This window comes from Acipenser ruthenus, chromosome 10 (assembly GCF_902713425.1).
Source record: "Acipenser ruthenus chromosome 10, fAciRut3.2 maternal haplotype, whole genome shotgun sequence".
In the NCBI taxonomy this organism is placed as follows: domain Eukaryota; kingdom Metazoa; phylum Chordata; class Actinopteri; order Acipenseriformes; family Acipenseridae; genus Acipenser; species Acipenser ruthenus.
The window spans coordinates 10,078,925-10,092,959 of NC_081198.1; the positions used below are offsets into that span (position 1 = coordinate 10,078,925).

Below are 14,035 nucleotides of genomic sequence, written 5' to 3' on the forward strand. Positions count from 1 at the left end.
GTGCTTCAAAGCTCTTCAAAGAGCAAAGACTGCAGAAAGATACCGATTTATTTACTTTTAACGGAACATACCAGATAAGGTCTTCTTTGATTGGTGCTACTTGAGAAAAATAATATAAAGCAACAGTCCATTTTCACAGGAACGTAAAATATTAATATTAGTTTATTTAGCAGACGCCTTTATCCAAGGCGACTTACAGAGACTAGGGCGTGTGAACTATGCAGCAGCTGCAGAGTCACTTACAATTACGTCTCACCCGAAAGACGGAGCACAAGAAGGTTAAGTGACTTGCTCAGGGTCACACAATGAGTGAGTGGCTGAAGTGGGATTTGAACCGGGGACCTCCTGATTACAAGCCCTTTTCTTTAACCACCGGACCACACAGCCTCCTATCAAACACTTACTGGTTGTTTTGTCATAGACGTAATCGGGCTGCTTCTTGGAGCCGTCGATTCCCAGGAAAGCCTTGTAATTATTGTCCTCATACCAGTTGAAGGAGAACACTCTGGAGCCTTCTCCCTCGGGGTACCCACAGAACAGGTTAGACACCGAGTTCATCAGCTGGGTGAAGGAAGATGGGCCGCCATCTTGGAAAAGTGGGTACAGGACCTGGAGCAGATCGTTAAAACTGTTTCTCTTGATTAGCTGTGGAAACACAATAAAACGAAAAACAATCCTCACAATTACACACCATCAGCACAACAAATGCATTTAAACATTTTTATGCTCAATGTTTAAAATCGGTAGCGTGGTTGAATTTGTGAGATAATCAGTTTAACAAAGATTGGACTTCAAGTTAGTTATTATTATTATATCCAGGGTGACTTACAATTGTTACAAGATATCACATTATTTTACGTACAACTACCTATTTATACAGTTGGGTTTTACTGGAGCAATCTAGGTAAAGTACCTTGCTCAAGGGTACAGCAGCAGTGTCCCCCACTTGGGATTGAACCCACGACCCTCCGGTCAAGAGTCCAGAGTCCTAACCACTACTCCACAGTTGGATGTTATGTTTGGAAAGGGCTATATGAACTTTGTACTATGTTTCTGTTAACATAGCTCTATAATAATAATAATAATATTAATAATAATAATAATAATAATAATAATAATAATAATTAGCATTTCCAAAGAATTTATAAAATTAGTACAGTAGTCCATTCATGCAAAACATACAAGTACTGTATGCTAACAAAGAATGAACTCAATGAACCAATCACAACTCGGGCAGTAGGGGGTGGGGGGAGATATCCACCAGTAAAACGCCAGCTTTTTTTGTCGTTGTTGCCCTTCTTTATTAGTTTCCAGCACACATGGGTTACAACGGCATGTATATTTCAATTCTGATTAAATGGCAGTGCTCATCAGCGCAACAGGCAGCTGATAGAGAGTGGCAGACGTGTTGTGTATACACTGGCCTCCAAACTAGCTCTCACTACAGCTTATTTCACTAGAAAGATCGAGTCTGGGTTAAAAAGAGTTGTTGGATATTTTTTCAAGATCAATGCAAATATGATCAGAGGCTAAGGGAAAAATAATAGTATTTGACCCGTAAGAATATTGTTCTCTGAAATGTCCTGCTACCAGTGTGGGGAATTGAAAGAGCACATTTTAGCCAGGTCAGACATTTAGGTCTGTATTTGAAATATGGTAGGACACTGCAATTAACTACCCGTCTGTTCTTCTAAAGCTTGCCTTGGGCTCTTGTGAGAGTAGACAGGATGCACACTTAACATCTCATCTGAAGAATAGCAACTCCCCAGAAGCTAAATACCCCCTACAACCATTATGGGGATTTGGTTGTTAGGACCACAGGGTAGATTGCCTCCAACTGAGCTACCGACACCACTTCAAACACAGCATTGCCAAGAGTCCATGGTAGTATGGCTGCATGCATTTTAAATGTGATTTGGATAGAGTATGTCAATGGATCAGTAACATTTTATGACAGTGTTTGTAGTTTTCATTACAGGAATGGTTTTACTGTTGGTGTGGAAGGGTGTGTGTTTGAGTTTCCGACTGAGCAGGTAACTTATATAAAGAGTTGCAATGCAAAGGCGTCATGCTAGCCATGGAACCACAGATACTAGTCCTAAATGCTACTGGAACAACCACACGATTAGTATAATTTAAATTAACCCACTGGGGGAATGAATAGAAATGTTGCAATTTGACAGGGACTTTAAGGTTATTATTAAGTTAAAGGTCTGGGGTAAACTTGTGATTTAAAGTTAGGGTTAGGTTTATGAGTAGATGCTCTTAGAAGTGTGGATGCTGCTGGAGTATTTTGGCTCAAGATAAATCAGCAACATGTTTCATGAGTAAATGGGATATTCTTTAATTAAATTATTATTGCACACATCGGTTCCACTAATGTCTTACCTCCTGTAATAAATCAAAAACATTTGAAAATACTCTGCCCCAGAACCGTAGGTCCACACCAGAGGAGTGATTATCCAACACTGAAGGAAGCTGAAAATATAAGACATTTCATATACTAATGGTACAATACACCAATGGTGCAAATTAGATTGAAATATAGATCACATATTTTATTATATGTAATTCTGTATTTTTCTTATTTAACTAATGTTGATTTGGGGTGTCAGGATATTCACATCACATATAGAGATGCTGTTACACATTCCAATTTTTAAACAAATTGCAAAGTAATACAACAGCTGAGAAAGAAATTCAGCATCATTTTATTTGGGATGAGTTTTTATTTTTATTTATTTTTATCTCCCAGTAATTTCTTTCCCCTCAAGCACGCACTTTGCTACCTACATTCAAGCTAGCTAGCTCGTAATACAATGGACAGAGGTTCAGGAAACACTGTGTGGTAACATAAACTCAAAAATAAGACATCCTTCCTGTGACATTCCATGCTATCTCAAAAGATCAGACTTGTTTAACACTTTAAACATGCTGATGATATGTCAGCGTAGACCCATAGTCTCCCAAAGACTGGAACTCCCAGGCCAAGATTTAAAAAAAAAAAAAGGTACTGTCAATCAGAAACAGGAATTTGTGTAATTATGTGAACCTCTAATTCAGAGTGACATGACTTTTAGTCAATCTTTATGTAAAGCTTCATCCAAGAGGTGTGTCTTCACTGATCTCATTATAAAAATAGGCCAAGCTTTCCTTGTCCCAGAATGGCAGGGAAGAACCAGCCTACTCCTGTTACTCCAAAGCTTGACTTTATTGGGATAGTTTAGAGGGGCTGAGGAAACTTTCCAAGTGTGTTGAAAGGGCAGAAGGTTTTGGCGGCTCAAAGAGCTACTCAAGTTATAGGATATTAAGCCATAATGATGGTATTAACCTCAATAGAAAACAATTCATAGGAATAGTGAGCATTTGGATTAGAAAGGGTCCTTTAAAGAACCATAAAAATCCTAGGTTACAATCAGGGGTGAAATTCTCAACAAAAAAAAAGTGCAGGTAGCTGGGTGTAAACATTTAAAAAATGTAGACAATTTCATGCCAATGAATAAATAATTTTAAAAATGCATACATTTTACACATAATACATTTATGAATTCAAACTAAGCCTTTAAAAATAACTGATCAAATATAACCAATTCACCACAAACAAGGAAGCTGAAAATACTGAAAGCTTCGTACTCACAATGTGAAAGAGCTTGAAGAAGTCAATGTTTGCATAGAGAACATCCTCAATCTTCTGCAGTCTCTGCTGACTCAGGACGCACATGGCGTTTTGCACTGCATGCAGACCACGCCGGCTGGTGAAGATGATGAAGCGCTCCAGCAGGGTCTGGCTGCAGGCAATGTCTTTCAGGGTCAAGTCAGGGACCCCGAATGCAAACTAAAGATTGAAAAGAAAAGGAGGGCTTGTTTTAGTACTTTCCGAACACTGGAATCTGTTGTGACTTGAAATAAAATACTATGCTTGTGGAATCCACATACCCCGCACTAGGTTGTGCAAATCAGACCTATGGCCTCATATATTAAACTATGGGGTCAAAATTAGGAATATGGAGACAAAGGTCATATATTCAGGACTTGGTTTTTAGTTCATGTACCGTACTTTAGAGAGTTTTGACTACTTTGCAGTCTTTTCAAGCAAACATCCCAATCAAGACACACAGGACCACATTCATAAAGTATTTGATTGCCAGGAACTGAACAGAAATCTCTTGCATTTACTGTTAATACCTTATGAAAATACAGCCCACTGAACCTTTGCCAACCAGTATCCCACACACCAATTACTTCTAAAGCTGCCCTTTTTATTAAGAAGAGGTCAAGATCCCAAGATCAAGAACAGGAAGATGAACAACACTGCTGCTTCTGTTTATTTTCAAATATTGGGTGGTTCGACAGCAGAGTGCAATTAAGAGTGAGAGTCGCTCAGAAATGCTGGAAGCATGGAAACTGTGTAGGTGAAAATTATTTTAATCACATGGGTAACTATAGATAAGTGCTGCAAAACATGTTTGCTTTTGACAACTGCACATAAAAATGTAACTTGTTTGTACAGTATGAAATCTAGTTTAGGTAGTTAGTCATACTTTTTTGTTGTATAGCATATTAACACGTGAGTGACTATGTGTCTGATAAATCACTTAGCACAAGTTTGGTTCCTGAATGATCATTGGCATACATTATATAATTCTTTATTGAACACACACATACAGTAGATAGATAGATAGATAGATAGATAGATAGATAGATAGATAGATAGATAGATAGATAGATAGATTGATAGATTTTTTTAAACAGCTTTTGAGTCTGTCTGTGTCAGATGATGAGAGATGATACTTTTTTTAATGTTAAAACCAATTATTCAGGTAAACGTATCCAGCCACTGCCTTCATTAGTTTAAAATTGGTGTGGCTAGACCTACGTTGCTTAGCTCTGGAACACAAATCACTAGTAGAGTAAAAGTCCATTCAAATCTTGGAAAAACCTTCTCCATGTCTCACAGAAGCTGTTGAAAACATTGAAACTAAAATCATTAGACAACATATCTGACCTGTTTACTTACACAAGTCAAGGCTAAAGGTGTCCGCTTTACTTTACTTTACTTTCTACAAACCTGTCTAAACAACAGATATCACCATTTCTGGCAAAGTAATTATTAAACAGCAACTCTGGCATGTGCCATTCCTGCTGTCAGTCAGTAAATAAACAACTAAGAAAAGGATTAAGTGGTTGCTTTAGTTATGTATTACTATACTTCTATGTACTCTATTGCATTATTAATACCTACAGTACAACACTTCTTACCCACATATCATTTAATCATCATACCCGGATCTCCTGAAGTCAGCAGGGAGGCTGGTTAATTAATAATAACTTTACAATTAAATACTAAAACATGTGTACAATTGCTGTAGCTGTGGAACTGTGGCACCACCTACTTTTTTATAATACATTTTAATTCAGACAGAGCTGGTCTTCATTTCACCTTCAGTTTTGCTACAATAATACAATGCAATAGAATACAATACAAATGTATTTTTATATAGCGCCCTTCACACCATGGCATCCCAGAGCGCTGTACAAAGTTAAAAACAAGACAAAATAGCTCATGTGTACAATACACTGCAGTTCCAGCTAATTATTTAAGAGCACATTAAAAAAGTAGGTTTTCAATTTAGATTTAAAAGAATCCAGTGTTTCAACCTGCCTAATGGTAATCGGAATAGAGTTCCACAACCGAGGAGCACAACAGCAAAAAGCTCGGCTCCAACTGTTTTAAGATGACTTTTTGGAACAATTAAAAGTCCTGCATTTTCTGATCTCAAAGAACGACTAGGAATATACGGTTAGTAGTTCCTGGAGATAGGATGGCCCTAATCCATGAAGGACCTTATAAGTTATTACAGCAACTTTAAAATCAATTCAGTAGCACATTGGCAACCAATGTAAGGATCTAAGCACTGGAATAATGAGTTGAGAACGACGAGAATGAGAAAGCAGTCTGGCAGCTGCATTCTGAACAAGCTGAAGCCTTCGGAGTTTAGTGGCAGGTAAACCAACAAAGAATGGCAATAATCAAGACGAGAAGTTATAAATGTATGTATCAACATCTCTGAATCCCTCACATCCAGCACAGGTTTTAATTTAGCAACATTTCTCAAATGATGAAAAGCTATTCTGATAACAGAATTAATATGGAAATCAAAAGAAAACTCTGGGTCCTGGGTAACACCCAGGTTCTTCACTCTAGTGGAAGGTAAAATGGAATTGCCATTAAAAATAATATTGATTGGATTACATTTCATTAAACCCATTTTAGAACCAATTAACAAAACCTCAGTTTTATCTGGGTTTATTTTAAACCAGTTTGTAGCCATCCATAATTGGCTCTCAGTTAAACACCTTGTAAGAGTATTTGTTGCCATATCTGCCTGTATAGGAAATGATGCATAGATTTGTATTATCATCAGCATAAAAATGAAAGTCAAGATTGTATTTTCTAATAATGTCCCCAAGAGGTAACATGTATACACTGAACAACAAAGGGCCCAAAAAAGAGCCCTGAGCAACGTCAAACTGTACAGTACCTATTTCAGAAGTACAGTTGCCCAGTGAGATAAATTGGCAAAATTGGCAGCGATGAGATAGATAGGAAACAAACCAATCTAGAATTTTCCCAGAAAGACCAACATGAGACTACAGCTGATTTAACAGAATCTCATGATCAATGGTATCAAATGCTGCAAATAGATCTAACAAAACCAGAATTTAAAGCATTCCAGAGTCTGTAGCCATATGAAGATCATTGCAAACTCTCAATAATTTTTTCCAGCAAATCATTACTGCTAAGATGGTTATAAAGTTGGTCAGCAACAACTTTTTCAATTACTTTTACCAAAAATCGATTTTGGAAATAGGACAGTAGTTTCCTAACACCTCAGGGGAGAGATCTTGTTTCTTAAGAAGAGGTCTCATCTGCGCCAGTTTCAAATCTGAGGGAACCGTACCTAAAATTAAAGAGGAATTCACTATGTTAGTTAAGACAGGACCAAGCATCTAAACTGCATGAAGTAGAACGGAGCTTCGAGACTACTTTCTCAATTTCGTCATTAGAAACTGTTTTGAAAGTAACCAATAGTTGTCCAGATTTAAAATAGCCAGTAGTAGAAGTAAAATGGGAGGGTGGGGGCCAAATCAGTCGGTAATAACTGTGCCCGAATTGCCCTAATTTTATCACTGAAAAAAATCCAGTAATTTGTTACACTGAGTAGTGGTGTTTACATGTTGCATAGTTACCAATTTTGGATTTAGCAATTTATCAATTATACTAAAGTATCAGGCCTATTTTTTCCATTAGAAATCAATTTTAAAAAGTAGGTGGCTTTAGCTTTATTCAAGGTATCCTTATATTGTTTTTTCTAGGTCAATACAAAGCCTAGTTATCCTTCACTGCTGCTCTAACCTGTGACCTACAATAGATATCATATCAGCAATTTATAGTGTGCATTACTTTACAGCATCTCAACTTTGAAAAAAGGTTCCCTCACTCAAGTTGGCTGACAAAAAAAAAAATTACAAAGCACTTTAAAAACTATGAATTCCATGGTTAATGGAATTCCCTAATCAGCAACATCCAGTTTCAAAGTGATTTGGCAGACAGAGATAGCTGTTCTATAACACTCATGCAGAGAAATTTAAAAGTCAGCAGGATGGGATTGTTTTATGTCGATCACCATCATTCTCATGCTTACTCACTTCCTGTATGAGGAGAATAGAATGTATGGTTTAATATTCTGGTATCATAGGGATGTAGCATTTCCTTTATCTACTCTATGCGAGTAGCTGTAGCAGTCGGGTGCATGTAGCTGAGTTATCTTTAAATATAGAATGTAACCCTTTCTGTAGCATGAACATGTACAAGGTTAACTCACTGCTTTTAACCTCACACGATTTCTCAGTACAAAAACAAATTGAAGTTTTCACAAATAACAAGTATCACAAATAATCTGCTATATACTTGGAGCTCTGGATTTGTAGTGTCTGTCTCCTGTAATTTACTCTTTCAGTAGTTTACAGAAAGATTGAAAGAGTTTTGATTTTTTGTTTTGTTTTTAAACAATAAAAACAGATTTTACAATTGTATTTCCAAATTCCTAACCTCCTCCCTCTAGAATTGTTGTGAACAAACTGGTTGTGATTCAGTCTAAAACCTGGCACCAATCCACACCACAACAAACATGTTTAAAAATAGAACAGGAAATGGGGTTATGAGGCCTGTTGCTCCCTGGCTGTGCTGAAACCACACACATTCCAGCAATCACACCCAACGTGAGCAGCATACTATCAATAACAGCACAGCACAGCTTCAAATCATGCTGAACAGGCTTCTTAGTATTGAAGGCTTATTACTAAACCATCTTTTAAATGGCTACCTTTAAAGAGCTGGTGAGCTCTTAGCAATGTGTCATCATTACCACCAAGAAGGCAAGGTGTACCAATAGCTGTGAATCATTGCCATAAGCCGCTGATTAGTCAAAGGAATGATCTAGCTAGCATATATCTTCCAAAGGCATTTTAATGTAACAATTAAGTCTAAGAAAGGCCAAGTCAATGAAAGGTTTGCACCCTTTTTAATCAATTTACATATGAAAGCATGTTGATCAACTATTCACAAACTGATGTAATCCCATGACTTTTTCTGAAGACAGCCAATGCTGCATGTCTTTACTTCCCACACAAGAAGTCTCACACACCGTAGAAACACACACTTTTAGATCAAAGAAACCACAGCATCTGATTCAGAAGCTTCTTTGAATTTGTTGTCCAGGTTACTGTCCTGAATGAACAAGTCTCAGTACTGAAATTACTACTAAAATAATAATACAGTCAGCAGTGTTTCCTGTTTGCATTACTGCAATTCAGATCAAGCAAGAAGATGAATTTACAATGTAATTGCAAGCATTACTCACGATGGGCTATACAAATCAGATTGTTGAAAAAACCTTGACAGGTTAATTGCACACGTGGATATATACAAATGGTCTGATACGGACCTATAGGTAAAAAAATTGACAAACATGGTGTTATACTTAGATGTTGTACTTAGATGTTGTTTTTGGAAATAGAGATATGAACAGTGGGGTATATTGATCAAGTCAAGTAGACAATCATGTCCAGCATATATTGAAATGCTGCAGGTACTATATCCATGAACTTCACTGAAATAACAAAATGAGCAATGAAAACGTAAACAGCAGCACCCACCTGTTCCATGCGCACTTGGGCCTTAATCAGCTGAGTAACGACAGAGTCAGAGAATCTACAGTCCCTCAACAAAAACCCAGTGAGAGTTTCATCGTCCTTCAGAATGTCTTCAATTTTGACCCCTCGACCTGGACGTGAAAAGAGAATGAGATTTTTACATCTGGATTCGGAATTTGCCTTTAGAAACATGTATTTTGATAACTCCAGTGTACAGTGTTCCCCTAGGAATGATCTGTTTCTGATATTACACAGTTGCCTTAAAAGCCACAGTAATTAATACATATTGTCAGTTATCTGTACACAACTTGGTAGTAAGATACTATAGGTTTTACAACATGATTAAACTGTATATGTGTTGCTTGGTTCTGGACATATATCTGCTGTATGTAGGGCTGTTCTCCAACTCTTTGCCAGCCCTTCAGTTAGTAGGGTACTCTGCTGTTCCAGCCTTCACTAATGATATCTGGTCCCAGTGGGCTGAAGAGCAGGTCACTGACCTTTGCAATTAAAACTTTATTTACCCAAGAAGATGATGTGACCTTTAAACCCAGACCTTGTCAAAAGGCCCAATAGGAGTGTAATTGACTGCATTGTCTTTGTTGCCAATTTATATTCTAGCAATATAACTCAAAACAACACTATAATATTCTTAGAAATTGCCAAAGTATCAGAATCTAAAGTTTAACCTAAAACTGAGAAACAGAAAAATACATACGTTGGGCACAGTACATTTTCCAATAAATATAATTGTCTTTACATCAATCATATATTCATAACCCAAAGAGAACTCAATGAACTGCTGTCAATGAGGTGGTAAACGAACATTAATTGTATGCTTGTTAGTTTAAATCTTACCTGAAATTCTAGCAGGGTTGGTTCTGATTGTGTCCATGAAATCAGACATGACACGCAGTTCTTTCCAGACCCTTTCTAGCTGTTGGAATTCTGGCTTTGAGAACAGCAGTTCTTGTGAATCGGCATAGAACCTGGCCAAACTGAAAAAGAACAGTAGAAATACCTATTAGTGCAGAGGACCATCTAACTTGACAGGGATGTAAAATGTATTGGATTTGATTTTAAGCAGGATCATATAGCATAAAATATGCGGATGTCCTTAAGATCACACAGAACCCAGAGAGAGGGCAGTTTGTGGAGGTTGATTACTGTAGGGATGGTGCCTGGATCACACTGGGATCCAAGCATTGCAACAACTACCAGGAAACGCAGTGGGTTTACTGACAAAATATAAAAAATGGACAATGCCCACGTTTGTAGAAAACCAACTGCAGAGCAAGCATGGAAAAAGGTTGAGTGCCAGCAGAACCTGGATATTGCAGCCATCTCCACTCCATTGTTAGCTTTACAAATCACAACTATGTGCTGCAATGTCTTCAGTACTACAAAAAGGAAACAGAGTAAAGTCTTTACTCATGTCTCCTCTTAAACCTTAGTGTTCTCGCTCTCTTAAAGACATTGGAACAATGTCCTCACATGGAGTTATTGTAGTTCGAGACAACACCAGCGGATTCTCCACGTGTTGTGTGTTGGAAGCAGGGGTTGTTGGCATTACAGAACATTCCCTGTAACCAAGGCAAGGTTCCTGCAGATGGCATGGCCTTGTTGGGAAAATGACCTATAAGAAAAATGGAGGGAAAGAAATAACAAAACACAGAGTTTCGGTAAACTAATAACATGCATATTATAATGAACGATTTATGCTTTTTATATTTTACAAACATAATAAAGAAATGTCCCATATCATGCGAGTATAACTGGGGATGACCTAAGGCTGACATTATGTCATGATCACTTTATACATTATCAAGTTCTATTGCTTATAAATTAATCCCCTTAAAGTTCTATTATTGACACATGTACATTTAGTTACATGTGCCATTACACATTCTGGGAAAAGAAAACTAATAATAAATTCCATTTAAGTGTTACAAAAACTTTTCCCTTCCCAAATGATCATACTTACATTCATGTTGCTGATATAGCGGGTTCGCCTTTCTCAGCCAAACCAAGACAATAAACAGGGCCAATGGCCATAAAAGCTCTACAATAAACCGAAGCTGCCAAGAAAAGAAATAAAATTCGAGAGAAAATCCACACAGGATATCAAGTCAAATGACCTGCTTTTTTTATGTTATCAGATACAATCTTTCATTTGCACACTGTGGAATGCTCAACATGCAGTTATTTTTTTTTATCAGTATGCCGTTAAGTACATGGGAAATCGACAAAGCGGTATGTATAAAATATGTTCTGTAATGCTCCCTAGACCTAAAACTGGATGGGTGGCTGAACTTTAACAATGGGGTAAATCGTAGGGCCACTGCACTTAGCCTGTTCCAGTCTAAACTCATTTGGATCCACAAGTGAGAAGCATTGTGTATAAACTGTTTATAGGGTTTAAACATGTCCACCACTGATTGTGTGCTGTCAAACAGACTGAGTAGCATTGTGTTGATCCTTAAGAGTGTCGACCTTCTGTTTTCTAGCTCTGGAATAATGTTTTTAGAACCCTGCCAGGCTTGCAATGGAAAATTGGAAGCCTCTACTCCTGTGTGAAAGGCGACAAACTATATGTTGTTTTACATTAGTTACATACCTTTTGTCTTTTTCTCAGAGTCCAGTTTTTCCACAGCAGCAGACAGATCTGACTGCTGGTCCCCATGTCTCCCCCGCTCTTCCCCAGATTAGGGTAACAAGCAGGTCATAAACCTGAAAGCAGAAAAAAAAAACAGGTGACATGAAATGTCACTAACCTGTTCACTTTACAGTGGACCAACATCCATTTTTTTTTTACAAAAAACAAAATCGGTCCAAAATCACCATCCAGGATTCATGTTCGTGCACACAGCTAAAATGGATATCGTCAATGAAAAGAACTCCAGCAGCTACACACGAGGCATGTGTTAATTCGGACAAGCGATATCAGTTTAGCATTAATCTTTATAATTGGATTATTTCTTACACGTATGAAGCGAAGCCCTTCTCTGCTTAATCATGTCTCAGAAGAGCTACCTGGTTCTATTTTAAATATACAAAAAGTTTTTTCTGGAGCGAATATATATATATATATATATATATATAGAGAGAGAGAGAGAGAGAGAGAGAGAGAGAGAGAGAGAGAGAGAGAGAGAGAGAGAGAGAGAGAGAGAGAGAGAGAGAGAGAGAGGAAAACATGTTGTGCTGTGTTCTCTTTGAGCTGTGCATAGTCTTTTGTATACCACAACATAAGATTTTATTAAGAATAAACCATCAGATGTGGTTCAAGCTCCAAAAGTAAGAACGTGCATTCATCTACATAAGGATACAAAGAATGATTATTCTCCTGCATCATGCAAGCTCAGATAAAAGCACAATCTTTTTGGCAGTACTATTCGAAGAATGTAAACTCATAAAAAATACATTATGTAGTGTACAACAAGAGTAGAGAACTCTTAATGCACTATATACTCGTAAGACCTTTGGTGGAAATCCAGGACAAGTCAACATGGGATTATGAACCTAATACAGTCTAAACTTCAAATAAGCATCTCCTGCGTCATTTTTTTTTTTAAAATAATAAATAAAATAGAAAAAATAAACTTACCTCAGAATGGAACTGTCAAAGTTGAACAACATTTAGGAGTAAAATATAGTTTGGCCTGAGATTTGACACAGTCGTCCAAGGGCAGCATATCAGTGCCACAGCTGCCTGCTCCAACTACACCGGCTAAAACCTGTAATCAGCTTGCTTTAATCCCCTTCAACAACATGAACAACCTCTTTCAAACAACAACACATTCATCCATCTTGTTTTAGAAAACCTCAACATGATAAAACGGTAAATGTTAAACATAAGCAATATTCAGTGGCCATGTTTGAGTTCTTTAAAACAAAAACAAAAATCTATATTGCTAGATTTCCCTTTCCTTAAATCAGATCTCGAGAAGTGTATCCTTATTAAATAATGCATGTCGTGTGTAAAGCTGTCAAAATTAATTAAGATAGGAAGCTGTAAAGGCCTTGCCGCTGCAGATTCATAATCACTTCACAAATCTGATACGTTTATAAATAATAATAGTGTCAATGTAAATGAACTGGACATAGTATGTGTTCAGAGAGTATGGCACACTGCATTTTACATCTGGTGTGCATCTTGATCAATTAATGAATCAGCTAGAGTCTGAATCTGAACAGGTCATAGTTAACTTTTTTTTTTTTTTTTTTTTTAAACCATAACCTATTTTCAAGTACAATATGCGACTCAGAGTATATTAACCGATGCTAATGAGCTTTAAAATTAAACGTAATTATTACTATTATTACAACAAAACATATTCTCTAATGTCTGTCTATTGATTGGGATTGTCATGGAAAATGATAATTACGATCATGCATTAATACCAACCATCTTCTATGAACAATACCTGGCACTGATGGTGGGAGTGCATTCCTCTGTAAATAAATATTGACCATACAAGGTCCGAGTGTATTCTTTGTTTTTTTAATGTTTCCACAACAATTTATAAAACCAAAAGCCATGTAAAAATGAATGTGTAATAATAATAATAATAATAATAATAATAATAATAATAATAATAATAATAATAATACTCTAATGCGATGTGATACATGTTGCTTGAAATAAAATGAATCCGGTTTAAAGAACAACTTGGAATGAAATATCCCATTTATTCCTTGTGTTACTTTGTATATCTCTTTTCTGTTTCAGACATCACATTCTGATAGCCTTTTGATACACATGATACACAAAGTGAGCCTGACATAGCAAGTTTCTCTTAAACCTTTTTAAATGCTCTAT

At 36.9% G+C, this 14,035-nt stretch overlaps 1 protein-coding gene across 2 annotated transcripts in view; it reads right to left on the reverse strand.

Annotated features, from left to right (window-relative positions):
* Window positions 1–13,105, reverse strand: part of LOC117408296 (retinal-specific phospholipid-transporting ATPase ABCA4-like) — a 37,204-nt gene extending 24,099 nt beyond the window's left edge. For both annotated transcript variants that reach the window (XM_059031700.1, XM_059031699.1), the window contains exons 1-9: window positions 12,821–13,105; window positions 11,834–11,946; window positions 11,201–11,294; window positions 10,711–10,852; window positions 10,075–10,214; window positions 9,220–9,347; window positions 3,638–3,835; window positions 2,389–2,478; window positions 405–645 (exon numbers count right to left, since the gene is read on the reverse strand). In XM_059031700.1, coding sequence (XP_058887683.1) covers window positions 405–645; window positions 2,389–2,478; window positions 3,638–3,835; window positions 9,220–9,347; window positions 10,075–10,214; window positions 10,711–10,852; window positions 11,201–11,294; window positions 11,834–11,899 — 1,099 coding nt within the window. In that variant the 5' untranslated portion in view covers window positions 11,900–11,946; window positions 12,821–13,105. The remainder of the gene's footprint in view (window positions 1–404; window positions 646–2,388; window positions 2,479–3,637; window positions 3,836–9,219; window positions 9,348–10,074; window positions 10,215–10,710; window positions 10,853–11,200; window positions 11,295–11,833; window positions 11,947–12,820) is intronic.
* Between the last annotated feature and the right edge of the window lie 930 nt (window positions 13,106–14,035).